Raw genomic sequence first — 22579 nt, 5'->3', positions numbered from 1 at the left:
TTGTATCACAAGTAGCACTTCTCTCTCCATCAATACAAGAGAGCTAGTCCCATCTCAAAGAAACCTTGTCACTCATGTGAACGCCGAAAGCTGAGCCATTCTGAGAGCAGTTACACTGTTGAGACAGGACCCCTTTCTAATGCCACCTCTGCCAGACTCCCCGCTGACAGCATTCACGCTGTCGAGACAGGACCACCTCCTAATGCCACCTGTGCCAGACTCCTTCTAACAGCAGTCACACTGTCGAGACAGAACCCCCTTCTATTGCCACCTCTGCTAGACTACCTGCTGACAGCACAAATTATCTTGAGTTTAGGGGCGCAATATCTTTTCTTTACAATCAACAGTTATTCTATTACATATCTAAAAACATGCCTTTCTTTTTAATATGTAAAACGTAGTCATTATTGTGTACATTTTATAGCATCGTGATTGGTTCTACCATTATATTATTTTTGTGCAATCATCTTTTTTTTCATTTCTTTTGTGGAACAATCATTTCAAAATTCGGCTCCATTAGCCATCAAAAAATCGTCGTCCAAGAATGTAAAATGGTGATTTTGCTTAACTATCACACAACATGCGGCTCAGTGACTTTTATGAATGATTCCTCACTCTCCTGAAGAGAAGCCGCGTGCTCACCCTGTCCATCATTCAGCATGCAGGTTGGAGACTTTCATTAATAATCCGTATCTGGTGAACAGACAGTGTGTGCTCAGCATGGCTATCTCACAGCTGCAGCTCCGTGACCTTCATTATTGATCCTGCACTCTTCTGAAGTGTGCTCGGCCTGGCTATCACGCAGCTGCAGCTCCGTGACCTTCATTATTGATCCTGCACTCTTCTGAAGTGTGCTCGGCCTGGCTGTCACACAGCTGCAGCTCTGTGACCTTCGTTACTGATCCTGCACTCTTCTGAAGTGTGGTCGGCCTGGCTATCACACAGCTGGAGCTCTGCGACCGTCATTATTGATCCTGCACTCTTCTGAAGTGAAGTACTCAGCCTAGCCATCACACAGTTGTAGCTCTGTGACTTTCATTATTGATCCTGCACTCTTCTGAAGAGAGGCTGACGTCTTTGTAGCTCTGAAAGTTGACAAAAGATCTTCACACATTTACTGCAATGACATGGCTTTTCACATGTGTGTTCGCTGATCAGTACTTAATATTGAATATTCATAAAACCTACTTCAACATCCACTGCACTTGAATGATTCCTGTGCGTGTTTTCTAATGCCGTTTTGTACCTGATATGTATATATCCATTGTCACACACCTTGCACTTGAATGGTTTTTACAGTGTGTATTCGCTGATATTTTCTTAATGTTGATGATTTACTAAAACTACTTCTACATTCATGGCAATTATATGTTTTTTCCCTAGTGTGTGTTCTCTGATGCTGTTTTAGTTGTGATAATCGACTAAGCCTCTGCAAACATTCTCTACAATTATATGGTTTTTCTCCTGTGTGTGTTCTTTGATGGTGCTTTCGGTCTGATAATCGACTAAAGCTCTTCAGACATTCCCTGCACTTGAATGTTTTTTCCCGTGTGTGTTTGCTGATGAATAGTTAATGTTGAAAATTCACTAAAACTACTTCCAGATTCACTGAACTTGAATGATTTTTTCCCTGTGTGAGTGCTCTGGTGCCGTTTTAGGCTTGATAAATATATAAAGCTCTTCCCAAATTCATTGCAATTGAATGGTTTTTCCCCTGTGTGTGTTCGCAGATGTTTCCTTACTTTTGATGAATCACTAAACCTTCTTCCACATTCACTGCACTGGAATGGTTTTTCCCCAGTGTGAGTTCTCTGGTGACATTTTAGGCTTGATAAATATATAAAGCTCTTCTCACATCCATTGCACTTGAATGGTTTTTCCCCAGTGTGTGTTCTCTGATGCTGTTTTAGGTCTGACAATCGAATAAACCTCTTCTCACATTCACTGCACTGGTATGGATTTTCCCCGGTGTGTGTTTTCTGATGCTGTTTTAGGTGTGATGATTGACAAAAGCTCTTCACACATTCACTGCACTTAAATGGTTTTTCCCCTGTGTGTGTTCGCTGATGATTTCTTAATGTTGAAGATTGACTAAAACTACTTTCACATTCACTGCACTTGAATGGTTTTCCCCCTGTGTGTGTTCTCTGATGAATTCTTAATGTTGATGAATTACTAAAACTTCTTCCACATTCACTGCACTTTAAATGGTTTTTCCCCTGTGTGTGTTCGCAGATGTTTTCTTAATGTTGATGAAGCACTAAAACTTCTTCCACATTCACTGCACTGGAATGGTTTTTCCCCAGTGTGTGTTTGCTGATGCAGTTTTAGGTGTGATAATTGATTAAACCTCTTCACACATTCAGTACAATTATATGGTTTTTCTCCTGTGTGTGTTCTCAGATGGCATTTTAGGTCGGATAATCGACTACAGCGCTTCAAACATTCACTGCACTTAAATGGTTTTTCCCCTGTGTGTATTCGCTGATGAATCCTTAATGTTGAAGATTCACTAAAACTACTTTCACATTCACTGCACTGGAATGGTTTTCCCCCTGTGTGTGTTCTCTGATGCCGTTTTAGTACTGATAAATATATAAAGCTCTTCCCACATTCATTGAACTGGAATGGTTTTTCCCCAGTGTGTGTTCGCTGATGCTGTTTTAGGTGTGATAATTGATTAAACCTCTTCACACATTCAGTGCAATTATATGGTTTTCTCCTGTGTGTGTTCTCAGATGGTATTTTAGGTCTGATAATCGACTAAAGCTCTTCAAACATTCACTGCACTTGAATGGTTTTTCCCCTGTGTGTATTCGCTGATGAATCCTTAATGTTGAAGATTCACTAAAACTACGTTCACATTCACTGCACTGGAATGGTTTTTCCCCAGTGTGTATTCGCTGATGCTGTTTTAGGTGTGATAATTGATTAAACCTCTTCACACATTCAGTGCAATGATATGGTTTTTCCCCTGTGTGTGTTCGTTGATGTCTTTGTAGGCCTGATAACTGAATAAAGCTCTTTACACATACAGTGCATTTGAATAGTTTTTTCCCTGTGTGTGTTTGCTGATGGGGTTTTAATATTGATGACAAACTAAAGCTCTCACTGCATGTGTCTGAGACTTCTCTCTTGGTAAGCGTCTCTGGGTCTGGTATATACTTGTTTACATCCCTTGACTGTACTTCCTGAAGGGCCAACATGACTGATAAAGCACTTGTGCTATTCTTGCATTCCCTGTATGAGTCGTATTTTGCACGTTTGTTTTCCGATTAAAGAATAAAGTGCAATGGTCACCAACTACTTTTCAATCTCATAACGTGTGTAAGGCTTCTTCGTGGGCGATTGTGTCTTTAGACTGGATAATGGTTCTGCATGCTTGCGGGTAAAGATTCCTTGTCCTTCTGGTCGGTGCACACTGGGACAGTGCTCTGTATTTTAGACAGCAGAACCCCTATTTCTTTTAACCTTCAGTTGTCTGACTCCACTCCGATGCGCTTTTCAATGGTTGCTGTGGATTGGTCTGAAACAGTTTGCAATGCACCTCTAGCACAGAATGGTGACTTGGTATTATTTAAGGAAGCAGAGCACTGCTGTAACCACCTCATACCGACCTCATGATCAAAGCTGGTATTGAACATGTTTACACAAGAGGAGGTTTATCAGTGTTGTCTTAATTTTCTGGAGGTTATTTCCTCGTTTTGAGGCATGGAGGTGCAAAGCTGAGACTCGTGGAATCACTAAATTTCTCGTGTCCCTTCTTTCAGGATGTCTCAGTTTATGTTCGGGTTTGGCTGGCTCTGACGGCACTTATGTTTTCCTGAATACTGGAACTCAATATTTCGGACTTCGTCTTTGCAGATTTACAGTGTTATCTTCCTCATTTTGAAACATTTCGTACAATCAAAGATTGTTTTCTGTCGGATGTAAAAAGATGTAAAATTACTTAAAGGGAAACATAACGGAATGTGCACACATAATTTTTAATTGATTGTATAAATATCTCTTGATTACCATTTCTGAAACTTATGAAGGCATATTTAACCATACACAGAAATGTACATAAAAGGTGCTTTGACTTTCACATCTTACTTATTTCAGCAAAGGTGTTCATGAGTAAGTTAGTAAAAAAAAAAGGGCGCACGCATAGCACTCATACACTAGTTACAGCTTTAGGTAGATGCATATGGTCAAGGTTTTGTTAAAACAAGAACAGCTCTTTGAGTAAGAGATGTGAGATGGATCAGGAAGACTTGAGACAGCAGGGTGGACATCAGGATGTTGTGCCATAAATCAAATATTGCTGCTCGCAGAGGTGCCTGGCTTCATCCACTACACCCACAATATGCAGTAGAGCAGCAGTTTAATGATTGTAACTTACTTTGTGGTTTTACTTCTCTCAAATATTTGTCAGTATTATCTACAGGGGAGGGAGTTCCACGGATGGACTAGCAGATTGAGCTGGGCTGCTCTGTTGTTTAGTTGTCTCACCTCTAACTTTAGAGCTCGAGATAGCACACTAGCCTGGCGGCCTACTAGTAGACAGCTGTTGTGCATCAGCGTAGCAAGAGCAGAGATGGTGCGCCAAAGCCAAGCCTGTTATCACCCTTTCACCCCTGGACCATGCCAAGCACCCCAAACTCTCTCTTAAAAACATCTCTTACGTCAAACTGCTCTGTTCATATACCCTGCACCTCTCCTGCCCTCCATACAAGGTAGGGCCTGTTCTTAAATGTATTCACCTGCATCTCACATGAATAGACCTGCTTTCAACATTCCTTTTCCAGCACAAAACCTGCGAACAAGATTTTACAACCATGCAATTCCCATGACCTTTCATGGGTCTCCCCTCCTACTCAAGCTTTTCAACATCACCTGTACAAACCACCGTGGCCACATTTAATGGAACAATACTGAGGTGCGCTCATTCTTTCCACAAGATGGAGAATGCACCAGAACAGCACACACTGTTTATTATTTATTTTTATTTATACAGCTTATAAAGAGCACTGTCACCTTGCAGGCATCCTGGTGCTAAGCAACTCAGAGTACAGGTGTGTCGGATACATGGCCAGGCGACTTAGGGCTAGATGTAGGTAATTCTAATTTACCGATTCATAAATACCCAATTTTACTGATTCGGTATTTATGAATCGGTAAATTAGAAGGAGGCAGATGTAGGTATTGCCCATTGATTCCTATGGGCCTTGAAGCCCATAGGAATCAATTGGAAATACCGAATCGGTATTTACCGAATCGGTAAATACCGAATCCTGCAAGGGTGCAGGGGGTGTCACTTTGACACCCTCTAGCACCCCAAGTACAGGCTTGTGTGACATGTGGCACACATGCAGGCCCTAAGGGCATGTCTGTATGTCACATGGCACAGGTGTGCATGCACAGATGTGCATGCACACCTGAATTCGGTATTTTACCACACAATAGTATTGTGTGGTAAAATACCGACTCTTAAGGGCCTGTGGCACTCTTTGAAGTGCTAGCTACATCTAGAATTACAGAATCGGTATATTTACCGATTCGGTAATTTACCGAATCGGTAATTTTACCGAATCGGTAAATATACCGATTCTGTAATTTTAAGCCCCCTCCATTGCAAAACCCAAATACCGGTCGTAACGGCCGAATTCGGCCGTTACCGACCGGTATTAGGGCTCCTACATCTGGCCCTTAGTCTTGGGGAACAGCCAGGTTTTTAAACTTCTTCTAAAAGGGAGGAGCTCCCAAATTTGTCTGATCTCCCACGGGAGCTCGTTCCACAGTTTGGCCGCTGCCACACCAAAGGATCTACCCCCTGACCTGACTTTCCTAAACCTCGGTGCCTTCATCAGTCTCGCTGATGAGGAGCAGACCCTTCTTGTAGGGATATACCAATCAATTTTTTTCCGCGTGAGCGCAGGACCCATCCCATGAAGGGCTTTAAAGACAAGGCAGAGAGATTTAAATTGAACTCTCTGTCTCAGAGGAAGCCGTTGCAGTTCTTCCAAGGCCGTAGATGTAGAGGACTTTCTAGGCAGCCCTAGGACTATCTTGGCTGCTGCTGACTGGATCCTCTGTAGTCTGTCCAAAAGGAACTTCGGGGAGTCAAGCAATAGGGCATTACAGTAGTCTAACCTACTGAGAATCGGACACCTTACCACTAGCGCACGCGCCTGAGGAGGTAGCAAAGGGAAGATTTTCTGCAGGGATCTAATGATCACAAAACAGCAAGCTGTCATTTTTGTAACCTGAGCTTCCATAGTAAGTTTGTTGTCAAACATAATGCCCAGGTTACGGACCGTTTTTACAGGCCGAACTGCGGTTGAATTACCAGAGGGCCAAAAATTTCAAGGAAGGACATGAGGAATCCTGCTCACTGAGCAGGAAATCACCTCAGTCTTCCCTGCATTAAATTGTAATGAGTTGTCCTTAAGCCAACGGGCTGTGTCTCGCAGACAGTTGTGAAACACATCCACTGACGTCGAGTCCTCTCCCTCAAAGGAGAGAATCAACTGTGTGTCGTCAGCATAGTTTACGATGTCAATATTGTATGCTTTGATGACTGCAATCAGGGGTTTCAAATAAATATTAAATAAAAAAGGGCTAATTGCTGAACCCTGTGGCACACCATGCGACACGTTGGAGAAGGCAGATTGAAAAGGAGGGAGTGACACCACCTGCTGTCTGTCCTGTAGAAAAGACCGAAACCATCGTAAGGCACAGCCCCTCACCCCAACCTCGCTCAATCTTCTTAGCAGGATCTCATGGTTGACCGTATCAAAGGCGTCAGACAGGTTGAGCAGGATCAGCACTGCTGCCTGACCCCTGTCTGCCCACCTCTGAAGGTCATCCATAACGGTCACCAAGGCCGTCTCGGTACCGTGGACTGGCCGAAATCCGAACTGCACCTCCTCCAGCAAGTTATGTTGCTCCAGGTGCCTAGAAAGAGTGTTACTGACCACACGTTCCACAATCTTGGCCGGGAACGGCAACAAGGAAATAGGCCTATAGTTCTTACAACACTTTGGATCAAGAGAAGACTTCTTCAGCAGAGGTGTCACCAGAGCTTGCTTCCATTGGGGAGGGACCACACCACTGGCTAAAGACTGATTACAGATCAAGCGGAGAGTTGGAAACAGTTCTTCCTCAAACTCCTTCCAAATCTTGTGTGATACTGGGTCCAAGGGAGAACCGGAGGAAATACCCCGTGCCACCCTACTGAAATCCTCCGCCGCCAGAAGCACAAACTCAGATAGATATTTAGCGGCCTGACAAGCGGTGCTAATATCCACACCTTCAGAGTCACTCACCACAGGGGCGTCAACGCTCATAGCCTGAGACTACACTCCCTGCTGCCTGATGGCCACCCTCCAGATCATCAATGATCAGTTGGATTTTCTCCTGGAAGAACCTGGCCAGGTTCTCACAGAGTTCTTGAGAGGGGGGTATCACATTCTTAGAATAGTCAGGGCTAGTAAGACTGCTCAGGATGTGAAAAATGTTTCTAGAGCTGTTAGAGGCATTGCAGATTAAGGAAGAGAAATAGTCAGCCTTAGACCTTCTGATCTCCTTCTTATAATCCATAATTTTGAGTTTCCACAGGAGCTTGTCCATCTCCTTGTAGCCTCGCCTCCATCTCCTCTCAGCCTGTTTCCACGCTAATTTCAGGTCTTTCAAAGTATCGTTAAACCACGGGGCCAAGGCCCTGCCCCTACATCTATGTTTTTTCAGGGGGCACAAGAGTCCAAGGCCGAGGTGATCTCAGACACAGAGAGGCATAATTCTCCTCAACTGGCTTGTCTAATGAGAAACAATCCGTGACCTTGAACACAATATCAGAACCCCTCATCCGTGTGAGAGCCTTCCAATCTCTACTGATATATTCTGTTGTGGAGTGAGATACCTGAGTATTAAGGGTATTAAAGTTAGCAAAGAATTTAATCAGAAAGTGATCCGTCCATTCCATAGGCAGAATTTTGCCAATATGCAGAAGATGGGTTTCTGAGAAAATGAAATCAAGAAGATGCCCAGCTTTATGAGTGGCCTTGGAGACCTGCTGAAAGAGGCCAAGACCTTCACAGGAGTGAAGTACATTATAAGAGAGCCATTTAACCACAAATTAAAATCACCCAAAATTACTAATCTATGATGCGTGGCTGCCATATTAGTGAGGGTATCCAATAGTGATTGCTGCCGCTGAACACTAAAAGCCGCGGGGGGGCTGTAACAGATAATCCCCGTCGAAAGAAGACCAGAATCATTTTTAATGGTCATGCCGAATAGTTCCAGTCCAGTAAACACATCAATATCAATAGTCCCCATCTTCAAGGTATCTTTATAAAGTACCCCAACCCCCACCTCCCCTCCTGTTCAGCCTGCACATAAGATAAAGATAAAGTGCCCTCTGCGACACTCACACATGCCCGGCAAGTACACAGCCCCTACACAGCTTTTACAAAGGGCCAGATGCTTAGCATTGCTTTTCAAATACACACAAAATGCCATAGGCACAGCTCAACAATGTAAAATAAAAGTATTGCACAGTGTGAAATGCACCGCCAAATGATCCAAAGCGTGCTGCATGCCACCAAGGTTCTTTACTATCTCAACTGCGTTATGCAGCAGTAAAGTTTGCTGTCACCAAAGTGTTCTTCCTTTGAAAAAGGTGCTATGCATGTGGTATTTGTACAGCACAAACCGCACCAAAAAGCAGCTGAGCTCCCTACCGGTCCAAGGCAGGGACAGAGTCAACGAGTGATAGGTGAGGCGGCGGGATAGTGGATTGTTACTGCATTGTGACCGAAGAGCCTGAAACTAGCAGCGTGTGTGCTAATCCCTCAGAAGCTTTTCCTCTATGACAGGTAAAACAGGTGCAGGCCCAGATCATACAGATATAAAACATTTATAGCTCAGTAATATTCTGAGATATAGAAGCGGAAAGTAGGATGCTGGCTTCCAATAACACAGCACTGAGCACTCCACCTCAGCCAATCTTTAACGATTGTTTGAAGAACAGAGCAACAGGAAGGTGTTTTAAATGCCGACAATCAACCTTTCACCAGCTGCACACAGGGGACGGCATTGGCTAGATGAACTCTGTGCTCCCGCAACCGCTCAAGTCATGCATACAGGTGCTACAACATGTTAGCCAAGTGTCCTGGAACCCTCGATTCCAATTTACCCAATTTTACTACACACATTACAGTTAACTCTCCCCCTACCGTATCAAGTGCGTGTTTCCTGATTGGACACTAGAATGTCCGTGCTGTAAACTGGCTGATGCTGGTTTCTAACATATGGTGTGGGAGTGCCCATCACTACAGGTGTCATGGCTCGAGGTTACAGCCACCATAGCGGAACTCGCAGACCATACACAGTCACCTACTCCTGAATCCTGCCGGCTAGGCCTTCACCCTAATGCAAAGAGGGGGCAAACACTTACACCGGTTCAAAGACCTTGCATACGTACTTTTCAAGTGACGAATAGCAATTTCTTGGAAAGCGACCTCTGTGCCGGACACTAAGAGGTGGCTGCATACTCCCCTGCACTGTGCACGAGCAGAGACCAACGCAGTACACATGCTACTCACTAGAGGAGTGGGGAGAAGGGGTAGGGGGGTGGGAAAGTAGGATCTGCTTTCATGGTTAATAGGGGTAGGGGTAATAACCCTATCTGCCCCTGGCAGGGACAGATAGATTGTCCCTTTTGTTTTGGGGATTAGAGACATTAGCATGCCCATTCTGGAAATCACCCACTCCTCTTTCAGGGAGGAAAAAAAATCCCTGGCGTCTAGTAGGCTTTCTGCCCCCAGGGAGACTGATCGGGTGTAATAACCCCCATCTACCTCCCAGAGGGGCAGACAGACTGTCCCTGCTGTGTTTAGGGTGTGGGCATAAACATGCCCATTGTGGGCAGCCTCCACCCTTCTTTTATAAAAAAAACAATAATCCCTGGTGCCTAGTGGGCTTTTTGTGACGGTTGGGGGGCATTATAGTGCCCAATTAGGGCAACCCCCATCCCTAAGTAAAAAGAAAAAAAAAATCCTTGGTCTATAGAGTGCCTTTCACCCCACCTCCCCGGGAAGATGGGGGGGGAGGGGCGAAAGACTAAATTAGGCCAAATTATTAAATTATTATGGGGGAGTAAAGACCCTTGCCCAAGGGGCCGCTCCCCCCTCCCTGGTGTCTAGTGGTGGATCCCTGCTTTGGGATTGCCCTCTTATGGCGATCCACAAGCTGAGATCCACTGGATTCTCCCCTTTCCAATGATACCTCTCCTGCCTGCCTACGTGCTTGAGGGTGAGATAGCCCGAGGAGCATGTTGGCAGTGAAAGTGAAATGAGCCGATCGGCTTATTTCACTTTCACTATAGTGAAGTCAGCACGCCATGCGCGCCGATTGTCTGCACACTGGAAAAAAAGTGCCTCGGGCAGCTGGAGTTCAAAATAGTGGGCCTTGGACGTAATGGTTCAATCCTTGGCACCGGAGCGCCACAACCTTGGACGTAACCGTTATGTCCAAGGCATGGAAGGGGTTAGTAGATCTTGCTCTGACACTGATGTAACTGGTAATGCTTCCCAACCATGAGGTGCTCTACATATGCCACATATATTTGTAGTGAGAGTGGGGTTCTACTTGCACACATTGCTATGTTAGCATAAGCGTTTTAGAAGTTAAACGTCATTTTGTCACTTTGCCGCTTTTTGCACACGACACTGTAGGTTGCTGTTGTTGCAAATTAGAATGCTTTATTTTTCTTCACATGAGAACGGTCTGTTTTCCACATCCCTAGACTTACTCTGTGACCTTAGTCTGCACACTGCGTGCAGAGGTCTATAAGGTCAGAACAACAATGTATGCTGGGGGGAGGAGTCAAGATGGCGACCTGATCGGACGTGTAGTCCCTCGGCTCCGGAGACCGTCTCCTTCTTTGTGCCTATCCTGCCGGTGATCCTGTTTTTAGAAGGCACGCCGTGGAAGCCGATGTGCCCAGGCGTCCTGCGGTGCAATCCTGAGGCTTGCGACTCTTTGCGAGTGGGTGCAATGTCCGACTGAAGTTTGCGGCCCGCGACGGACCCGAGTCCAGGGTCTCGAGTGGACGCTGGGACCGGCTGCCGTGTGCTCCACACCGGGCGTCAGAAGCGGCTTTGACCCGGTCGGAACATTCCCAACAGAAGCGGCCGAATTTGGAACGTGCGCCCCTTTGGACTACAGGTACTGCGCTGGTTGTGCCTGGCAGACTATCCGCAGAGATTGCATGAGTGCAGATGTCCATATCGCGACTACAGACAAATGCTTGATCACTACCCTGCTAGCGGCGGGAGGCTCCCGATCCTTCTACACCCTCAATGTCGGGCGGAGCGGCTTGCTTTTGGGGCGCTGTTTACGGCCTCTTTTTGGACCTGCTTAACGCCTTTCCTCGAGCTGTACGCCTTTCGCCAAAATTAGCGGCTTTGCACTACTCGAGGTGTTTCCAGTGGTGATCACGAAGTGCACAATGGAGGGCAGCTTCGGAGAGACTGTATCATGGAGTGATGGTGGATGTGTGGTGCGAGACGTCTTGACCGGGAGGACACATGGAACTGCTCGGGGCTATGGAGCCTTATTGGCTGCTATTGTCTCCCTTCACTCCGAAGTGTTACACTCTGCAAAATCCCTGATCAACAAGGTGGACGTTCTAATAAGTGATCGTGGATGCTCTAAGATGGCCGCCTCGTCAGACTGTAGCGGGGCTCTTTGTTCTACATCTGACCATGACAAGATGGCGGCGTCGCATAGCGGTGCCTGCCCTACGACCCCAGACCACGAGGTGCCTTTTGCTACTGCTGATTATTGCCCTGGCCGAAGTGGAAAGTACGAACTGCAATCACGACGAGTGTTCTATCCCAGCACTGTATCTCCCTCTACCCGGAGATCGCTCCAGAAGGGGCCTGACACTGAGACTTTCATCCTTGGTTCGATTACGCTCGGTGCCACGGGTGTGGCGTACTCCTGGCCCAGCTTATTTTCATTGGCCCTGTATGTACGGGACGTGGTTGAGTGCTCTAGTCGATGTTCCCCGTTTGGACTATCGTACGCATCTCCTTGGATTCTCGGGGTTTCCGTGGTTGGCAGTGGTGGCGGAGAGAGAACTGGCCAGGGGTGAACATTTATTTTTATGGTCTGGGGATCTCCTGTTGCTGACCTGGGCATGTGGGTGGTGTGTCGCTGCCATTGACTGCGCTATGTGTCGATTCTGCATCTCTAATTTATCCTGATTATACTGCTTACGATCACCGGGCTTTTACTCTGTGTTGTTGATGTACTTGCGGGACGGTGGGGCCGGGGGACGGGCGGTGGGCTCCTCCCCTCCTTTCTTTATTTTTGAGAGTTATAGATTAGGATTCTTTTCTTACTCTCTATCTTTCGGGACTCCTTTTACTGGGCGACAGGCACACTGCTAGGGGGGGTTGGGCCGTAGCCAGCTGCAGGGGTGCAGGGTGGGGGGTGGATTGGGGGGGTTTTCCGTTTTTTCTTTTAGGTTCTATGGGCCCTCTATTCTTTTTCTTTTTTCCTTTTTCTGGGTTTAGACGTTTCACATGTGTGGTGGGCAGCGACTCTGGCATTTTATTACGGCTCCTATTTGTCAATCCTGTTTCTATGACGCCAGGTCCAACTCGTTGTCCTTGATATTCTGCTCTTGTCTATCCTACGGGAAAAATCTTTAAAATTAGACCTCATTATTCCTGTTACGTGTCCTTAGCACCTTTTCTGTTGCAATGTACTATACTTGCTAGCCCTCGGGCTCATTGCTGTGTTGTAAGTGCGGTTTTTTGTCAATAAAGGTCTTAAAAAAAAAAAAAAAAAAAAAAAAAAAAACAATGTATGCTGGGATTCAGGTTAATCAGCCCACAGTTCTAGACATAACACGCACACAGGTGCACTCAACTGAAATCCTAGTGCTTTAATATTGCAATGCATGCACAATTCAAGCACTTGGAAGAATATCGTTTCCAGAGTCTGATAGCTTTGCTGATCCTGATGTGATTCACCTCTGCTGATCTTGGAGGTATGGGGTTCCTCATTTAAGCCTAAGAGACCTTCTATTATTATAAAACCTAGTTCTTAGCAGGGGTGGGTGGTACACAAGCCGCTATAGGACCTGTTTCCACTATCATTGTAATATGATTTCTCCCTTTCTGTTTTATGGAATTGTAACAATGCTGACTGTTTAATTTCAGATCATATGCCTGCTTACGTTAGCCAAAGTACTGCATCTTAGAGCACGTAGTTCAAAATAAACATTTTAAACTTTTCTGTGTCTCTAATTACTCACGTTGTAGACTGGTATGAGAATAAAACAAAAGAGTGTTCTTGATTCCCACCATTCCTGAGAGTACCCTAAGTTGCATGTTCTGGGTTGTCTAATCATTGGTAGCTTCGCTCTAGGACGGAGAGCTAATGAGACACTGATGCTAGTCGGATAGGGGTTCTGGGTTTTGAGGTGAGTTTCTAGTCACCACAATTCACTAAGGGCCTGGTTTTCTGTGCATAGTTCTGTGTATAAACAGAATCCCTGCAACATATTATGTTATTGATGTTCCCTGCAACCTATATTGCTCAAAGAGTTTCCACTTGTTGATGTTTTACAAGAATAAAAAATGCAATCAAATATTGATGAAACAATGAGATGCAAAGATACCTCCAGCCTGCACATCCTGGGACAAGACTGCTGGAAAGAGATCGATGGGAAATGAGAAAGGTTTGGAGGTGAGCAGAACAGTGAAACATTACCTGAAAGAACAAATAAAAAAATAAAAATTGAAAGGAGAAGATAGAGGGATATTTGAAATTACAATAGGGACAAGCAAGAGAAGGAAATAAACTCACTAGCCCTGGGATTTTTTACAGAGCAAAAAAAAGTAAAAAAATATTTTAAAAGTTTGCAAAACACTGAAAAAAAACCACAATTTAGAACCCATAGAAATTGAAAAGAGAAGCGCCTATGAATCTTGTTTTCAATGCCTATGATCAGAGAAGAGGACTTGTTGCATGTATGGGAGTATTAACAACGAGACCTAGTGTGTCATGACGGTACAAAAGGTGTGGTTTTCTGTCGTCATGCAATCCAATGGGCTCTGGGAAGTGCAGTCTTTTTGTAACTGTGTTTAACTTGGAAGCTGATAAAGCTAAGGATGAAATGCATAATTGTCGAGACTTTCTGAATCTGTACACTCAGGAAAATCTAGGTTTTGAGCATGCATACAACACATAATGTGAAGTGTGCATTTGGATTAGAACACACAGATGGCAGACAAGAAAAAAAGTGAGAGAAAGAATCACATTAGTCATCCCCTTTCACCCATACTCTTCCTGATAGCCCCAGAGCCCCTCACATTCACTCTATACTGCTCAGAAGACATTTGGGGAACTGAAACCAAAGCCGGCAACCTGGAAATTAAGCTGTATACGGACAACATACTCCTCACTTTACCCTCTCCAGAACGTTCGCTGTCAGCACCGACGTTCACCATATCAGACTTTACAGCATTTTCCAGGTACAGAAGGAAATGGACCAAAAGTGAAGTCTCACCCTTGATGGTCTATACCACGAGGGAAGCCCTCCGTGCACATCCATTTCGGTAAATCGCCACCAAGATGAAATATTACGAGTATTGATTATTGAGTATTGATTCCTACCGATTTTCCAATGATGATCAAAGTCAATATGACTGCACTGACTGATCAAATGCACAGGGGTTTCAGTAAATGGATCAAACCGCAATTGTCGCTGTGGGGACGAGTCCAAACTGTGAACATGGTGGCAGCCCGAGGTTTAACTACATTTGCAGCATGCTGCCTACACTGGTCCTCGCATCAGAACTATGCCTAATAGACAAAGCCATTAAAACATACTTGTGGCAAAGTGAGACACGCAGACTGGCCATGTTGAAACTCCGAGCCGCTACTACAGGCGGACTGAGACTTCCAAAGATGGAAATATACCATATGGCCCATCAGCTCTCACAGGAAGCATCTCATTCTGCCACAGATCTGGAACGCACCAGTTGGGTACTCCTGAAACAACAACTGTGGGTGGGTACAGGGACCGCAGGTGATATAGCTGCATCATCCCTCACAGATACCTCAAATAGAACAGCTTTGTGGGCCTCGCGCTGCAGAAGCGATGAAGGGGGAAATCTTCACCTCCATCTACTCCGCCATTGGTGAGGTGTGCTGGTTTGTATCCTCTTCCTTCCCTGTTTCTCTCACAGATCGAGATCATAGACCCAGAAGGTCGCAATGTGATATTAGCAGGCAAACTAGATGGCAAAGATATAGCCTGTGTGAACAACTCATGCCCCCAATGTGGGACAAACTATCAGCCTATTCTCCCTAATTTTCTCGTCACCCGAATACATCATTACCCTATGTTACTCGGAGGAGATTGCAATTGCATGGCTGATGTCACTTTAGATAGATCACATCCCCACTGCCCACATCCCCACTACATAAAACTGCCCACGCATTTCGATGATGGATTAACGATTGAGGATTTGTTGATATCTGGAGAACCTCAACTCAGGGTACGCACAAGCTATCGGTGCACTTAAATACTTTCTTATGCTCGGCCAGCGTACATGCGGGAGCTAGAAGGGTCGAATATCGGGTGAAAAATACTGCAACAACCACCTGTCAATACAGATTTCGGCCTGGGCGCTGTCCAGACCCCGCACTGCGACATGGAAGCTCAATACTGCAAAGCTGATGACCCAGTCTTCAGACCTACCCTAGGGAACGTGATCAGTAATTACTTTATGGACAATACGGGTACGACTTCCTCCCCACTAGCGAAGTGGGAGGCATTCAAACTAGTGGTACGTGGTCAAGGCATCTCAGCAGTAGTAGGGACTCGGTCCCAACTTCATACTGAGATCAATCACTTGGAGCACCTCTTAATAAAACCGGATCTACCGACGGAGGGAGCACAGGTGCTGCATGATACACTGAGAGCAGAAAGGGAAAAACTCCTCAAACTAGTGGAGTGACTCCCGGCATACGATTATCGAGCATATAAAAAACTAGGGCACACATAGAATGTTATAAATCCAGCAGATTACTAGTGTGGCTGGCCAATCCTGATAGACAGGGTTCCCAAATATTGCAGATGCAAAACAAGGGGAAGGTGACCTTGTTTACCGGTATGCCGCGATTAATACGGTCTTTGCTGTCTATTATTCTAACATCTATGGGTGCTCTGATGTGGCCCCACCCAGCCCATGCAGGATTATGTTCCATTGGCAAGTACGAAGCAAATGACACAGGTAGTGGCTGCATCCCTAGGAGGTGGCATCACAATCCAGAAGGTGAAGGGGCGAGTAAAGCCCTGGGCAAGGTACCAGGCTCAGATTGCTTGACCCTGGAATTTTATGCATCTTGTGCAAACTCGCTTGCCCCAATCTTGACTACATTGTATAATGCAGCAAGAGCAGCGGGGGTCTCCCACCAACCATGGGCGAGTTCCTGTTTGTTCCACTCCACAAAAAGTGTAGAGTGACAAGGTAACATCCTAAAGACTGCTCTCCATATTAAATGTAGATAATAAACTGCTTAGATAAAATGTTGGTGACTGGGCCCCCATCTAGGTGATCTTATTCACACTGATCAAATGGGTTTCATACCTAAACCCAGTATGATCCCTAACATTCGCCTAATGCTCCATACCCCATTAGTGGACTATCCTAAAGCACTAGTGATCAACACTGACACAGAGACAGCATGTGACTATCGGCGCTGAGACTTTCTTGATGCTACTCTGGCCAGCATGGGACTGCGGAATAGCTTCCTCACCTGGACACGTCTGCTATATTTGCCCCTGATGTCTCCGGTCTGAAATGGGGTGTGATATCAGCACCCTGTAGGGTAGAGGCTGATGCCACACAGGGTTGCCCGCTGTCGCCAGTGCCATTTGCCTTGGCTGTTGAGCCCCTGGTCCTGATGCTCTGCACCACCCATCATTATCAAGGAATAGTGATTGACGACCACCCCATCTATCTCTCCCTATACGGGGGATGATCTATAAGTGTACCAGTGTGGGGAACACGCAAATGTGGATCACACATTTAGCTCTTTGGATGATTTTAGCCAGACGTCGAGAGTCCGGGTGAATTGGGATAAGTCAAATGCATTCCTGATACACCCTCCGAAAACAGACGCTCTTCTGTGAGAAAGGAGCCAGTTTCACAGGTGTAGAAAGCCCAGCGGATTCTTACATTTGTAACACTATTCAAACCCTCACATAAGAAATTCATACCAGAACACAACATGACCAATGTCTGTACACTGCTGTATTACATCATAAAACAATAAACAGTAAAGGCATCCTATCTGCAGAGGCTACCCATCTTCACCCTTTTTTCACACCACACCACACACAAACACAGACAGAACCACAGAGACACTACCACACACAAAACAGGACAAGAAATCAACCCAGAGAACCAGACGAAAGCAATACCCAAAGTAAATATGAAAAACTAACCAGACGCCACTCAACCTGTAAGAGGAGCGTATCTTTTAGGCACTTTGGTAACACAAGAACTCCTTCCTAACCAATAACTCTGCACTATTCCTTGCAACAGACACTTGTTTGTCACTTACATTTTTTTCATTTTCATTATCACATTTTCCATTTCTACAACTCCTGCCATATTTCACCATTTCCCATTCGAAACATGAATAGCGTTGCCTCGATAATTTCGAAGATGCCGTTCTTAACAAAATGGGGTCTTCCTGACACGTGAAAAATCACCCATTACGAATTTGACCTCCTGTACATATTTTTCCTTACACCTCATGTCCCTCTGACACCGAGCAGCACTGTTTGTCACTCAATTTCCCGGCATCATCACTTGCTGTAGACATTTATCACAGCCTTGACCCTTCACCTCCATCTTCAAAAAGGACACAATGAGGACACCTCTTTCCTCCCCCTCATGAGTGTAAAAGGTGCTTTACCATAGATCGAATGAGGGACACAACGAGGACACCTCTATTCTCCCCCTCATGAGTTTAAAAGGTGTTTTACCAGAGATCGAATGAGGGACACAACAAGCACACTCTTTTCTCCCTCTCTTGAGTTTAAAAGGTGCTTTACTAAAGATCGAAAGAGGGACACAACAAGGACACCACTTTTCTCCCCATTATGAGTGTAAAAGGTGCTTTACCAGAGATCGAATGAGGGACACAACGAGGACACAACTGTTTTCTCCCCATCATGAGTTTAAAAGTTGATTTACCAGAGATCGAATGAGGGACACAACAAGGCCACCTCTTTTCTGGCTCTCATGAGTTTAAAAGGTGCTTTACCAAAGATCAAATGAGGGACCCAACGAGGACACTTCTTTTCTCCCCGTCAAGAGTTTAAAAGGTGCTTTACCAGAGATCGAATGAGGGACACAACGAAGACACCTCTTTTCTCCTCGTCATGAGTGTAAAATGTGCTTTACCAGAGATTGAATGAGGGACACAACGAGGACACCACTTTTCTAACCCATTATGAGTTTAAAAGGTGCTTTACCAGAGATCTATAAGCCCAATCTAAATCTCTGGTAGTTACCTCACAGTCAACTCTGGATGTCACCGCGCTCTGAATACACTCCACTAGAAACCTGTTGAATCTCTCCACTTTTAGTTGGCCTGAGGGTGGTACAATGGTGTGCATAAATGTTTCACTCAACACTTGCCTAAAAACTCTGTCATGGTGGAAGAAGTAAATTGAACTCCATTGTCAGTGAGCAGCTCCTCGGGAGTCCGTTCTTTAGCAAACACTTCACAAACAAAAGGAATCACGGAGTTCGTGTTGGGTTCGGCTATACCACGTACTTCCACCCGCCTGGAAAGATGATCCATCATGACAATAAAGTGTCTCATATTTGAAGGTAATACATGAAAAGGGTCCACAAAGAAATCAACCACAATTCTCTGCCAGACCTTACCAGGACATGATACAGGCACAGCAGTAGGCACAGAGATCACCAAATGTGTATCACTCAAACAGCATGGTGCATGATTTGTCACTAATCCTTCTACCTCCACATCCACTCCAGGCCACCAGAAATAATTTCTTAGCCTACGCTTAGTGGCACTCATACCCAGATGGCCTACATGAGCGGTCTCCAAAATCTTTTGGTGGAAACATCCTGTTGGAATTAACTTATCACCTCTTACCAACAATCCTCCTTCCAAAGATAACTCATCCGCCACCTTGCAATAAGATTGCAAAGAAGTCTCCAAAGTTTTTTCCCTCGGCCCCCCAAATTTCCCAAAACTCATGACCTTGATCAATACAGTATCCTCCCTCAACCGAAAACACTATACCATTATATTGGAACAAATGTCCAAATCTTCAACTTAGGCAATGATACATGCCTCAATTTCTTCCTGTACATCCACATAACACAAATCTAATGGTAACCAAGACAGAAAGTCTGTTCTAATCTTCTCTCCTCCTGTAATTTGAATCACACTAAAACTCCAATATTGTGGCAGATAATCTGGCTGAGGATCTTAATTTGGATTTTAGACAAAATATCAACGAGTGGTCTGTGATCGGTCCTCAAGCTACATTTTCTTCCCAAGACATATGGCTTAAACTTGCCGACACCCCAAACGCTTTCCAACATTTCTTTTTCTATTACAGAATATTGTGTTTCCAAATCTTTCATGCTTCTGGAAGCAAACCCTACAGAGACTTCCGTCCCATCCATCACTTGTCGCAAAAAAACTCAATGCCATATGCAGTAGCATCCACAGTCACAAAAATGTTGCATTCTTCCACATAAGACCGTAGCGCGGGTGCAGAGATAATACTTGTTTGGAACAATCAAAACTTTGTTGACATATTGCAGGCCATTCAAATTCTACTCTTTTTTTGTTTTAAACAATTACCTAAAGCATTCAGTCAGGTCCTAAAAAAAACAAGTTGCTTATTATCAGTCGGATGTGGTGCATTTACAATACGATCAACAATGCACGGTTTGGGATACTTGACTCACCGCTGTGCCTGAGGGGACGTGGATTGAAGGGTTCCTTCTTTCACCTGCTGTGGTAGTGCCCCCCACTTCAGCTATATTGGGAAGTGATATCAAGGATCATTAGGGAAGTTTATAATGTGGTTGAGAATAAATTGCCGAAATGGTGTCTGTTGATTATCTGGGGGGACTCAGATCTCACGAACGTGGAGCGTCTGTGGGTAACACTGGGATTCATGATCGCCAAATGCAATATAGAAAAGAAATGGAGGGCGGTAGAGGACCCGACGGCGAGGGAATGGAAGACAGACTGAGACTGGTGTATGCAAGGGGAAAGAATGATTTATGAGAGATGGGGATGCCCCAAAAATGGACAAAGATCTGGGAGAAACTGAATAGTTATTGGGGAATGTTATGTGGCCTGTTGACTGTGCATGATCAGGAGGATAAATCACTCTAATTGTGGAGAGGGGGGAGGAAGCCATAATGGGGGGAAAGAGAACTGAAAATTTAACAACTATCATTAGCTGATGATTATGACATATCTGATTTGTTGGTGAATTGTCTGTCTACTTTGCTATGTGTAGCCTGTAAATTCAGATGGCGTGTTGTTGTTTCAATAAAAAAATTTAAAAAAGTAAAAAAATCAATGCACGGTTTGGGTTTAATTTCATCAGATGTCAACACATGGCCTAGGTGCTCAACTTAATTTACTCCAAAGAAACATGTGTCTTCTTTGATAGTAGCCCCACTGGATTGCAAGGTGGACAACGCTCTTAACATATTTGTCATGCAATTATTTCGTATCACCAAATATCAAGATTATTCCTGAAATATTACTACCTTTGAGATGTTGTCAAACATTTTCCTCATGACCTTTTGAAAAACAGAGGCCGCTGAGGCCAGCTCAAACTGGAGTGTCGAAGGCACCTGATGACGCGCTGCTCTAAGGCCCGTTTGGACTGACCTACAGCACATACTTCCTCTTTTGTAACCAACACATATGAAGTGAGTAAAAAGCAGTGCACTGAGTACAGATTCCCTTTTCTGTAAACATCGCTCATAGTGTAGTAAAAATGAATGCAGCATGCACACTTTTCTTCTTCTGAAAGTCCTTGCTTCTTGTGATATAAAATCCAGTGTACTGTAAATTCCCCTCATGGTACAAGTAAAATCAGTCAGCGTACTCAAATTGTTCATAGTGTAGTAAAAAGCGTGCAATGTGCACAGATTTATGATATTATGGTAATAAGCAGTGCAGTCAACAAATGTACGTCCCTTGTAGTGCAGTCAAAAGAAATAGAGAGTGCACAGATTTCCTAGTTGGTAAAAAGCACTGCAGTATGTACAGATTTCCTGTTTTAATCTATAAATCCCCTCATAGGGCCAGATGTATGACCGTTTTTAACTGTCGTCTAATGGAGAATCGGTCCATTTGCGACCACTAAAATGACTTTTCCATTGTACTGACCCTATTTTGGAAGTCAGTGACCAATTACTGATCTGCAAAATAGGGTTTGAGAGTCGCTATCAGGAAGGGGTGCTTCAAGGGCATCCATTCCTAATAACGAGTCGCAGGGGCGTGTATGAATGTTTTGTGACTGGAATGTGGTTGCAAAACATTCATATTTTACCGAGTCCGTGAAAGAGATGGTAACATATGTCACAAATAGGAAGAGGTCCCGAAGGGACCCCCTCCCCTTTGTGAATGTGGGTGCCAAAATGTTCTTAAGAGCAACCAGTGGCCCCACGGACCATGTCCGACTCTCCATAATTGAAAAGTAAACTTTTCATTTTGTTTTTGAGATGCATCCGGCTTTTCTTTTAGGAAAAAGGGCTCCATTTCAGGAAAAAATAATGCTTCATTTAAAAAGACACAGACATAGTGGTCTGCTGACCCCAGCAGGCCACCATCCCGGAGTTTACAGGTCAGGTAAACTCCGAGAGGTGTGGCGCCGCGGCCAGGGCGACTGACGCTGGAATCTGGGGATCAAGGTTCGATCCCCGGCTCCGGCGGCAGGTTAGCCCAGCACCATGCGACTCTGGGCAATAGCTTGCTTAATCTTCCCGACAGCCCCCAGCGCCTAGATACCCTAACGGGTGATTGTGCGCTATACAAATGTGGATTATTATTATTATTATTATATTCCCAATTGGATGCAAAGTATGGCCCAACTCATGAATATTGATGAGGAAGGTCATTTGCGACCCGATTGGGCATTGCTAAATGTGTCTGAGACACATAGTGCAGTAAACAGCAGCATGCAATGCTTTATCATAGTCAATTACAAGTAATGACGTGTTTGCACAGAGCATAGTAAAAAGCAGTGCAGTGTGCACAGATTAGTCAGTGCAACAAAAAGCAGGGCGGCCCATATTTTGCCGTCACGCAGAAAAAACAGTGTGGTGGGAATAGATTACTCAGTGTAGTAAGATGCAGTAAGGTGTGCACAGATCCTTCATATTGCAGTATGATGCAGTGCAGCGTGCACAGATTTCTTAAAGTGTAGTAAGACGCAGTACAGTGTGCACAGATCCCTCATATTGTAGTATGATGCACCGCAGCG

At 44.8% G+C, this 22579-nt stretch overlaps 1 protein-coding gene across 1 annotated transcript in view; it reads right to left on the bottom strand.

Moving 5' to 3' along the window:
* Nucleotides 1-1267: 1267 nt before the first annotated feature.
* The window catches only part of LOC144804601 (uncharacterized), a 64908-nt gene continuing 43596 nt past the window's right edge, over nt 1268-22579 (bottom strand). Inside the window, 3 exon segments of the mRNA XM_078671919.1 lie at nt 1268-1494; nt 1598-2204; nt 2206-2295. Coding sequence (XP_078528045.1) covers nt 1268-1494; nt 1598-2204; nt 2206-2295 — 924 coding nt within the window.

The sequence above is a fragment of the Lissotriton helveticus genome, chromosome 1_2 (assembly GCF_964261635.1).
Source record: "Lissotriton helveticus chromosome 1_2, aLisHel1.1, whole genome shotgun sequence".
Taxonomy (NCBI): Eukaryota; Metazoa; Chordata; class Amphibia; order Caudata; family Salamandridae; genus Lissotriton; species Lissotriton helveticus.
The sequence above is the reverse complement of the archived record's forward strand: the minus strand, read 5'-3'. Positions and strand labels throughout refer to the sequence as shown.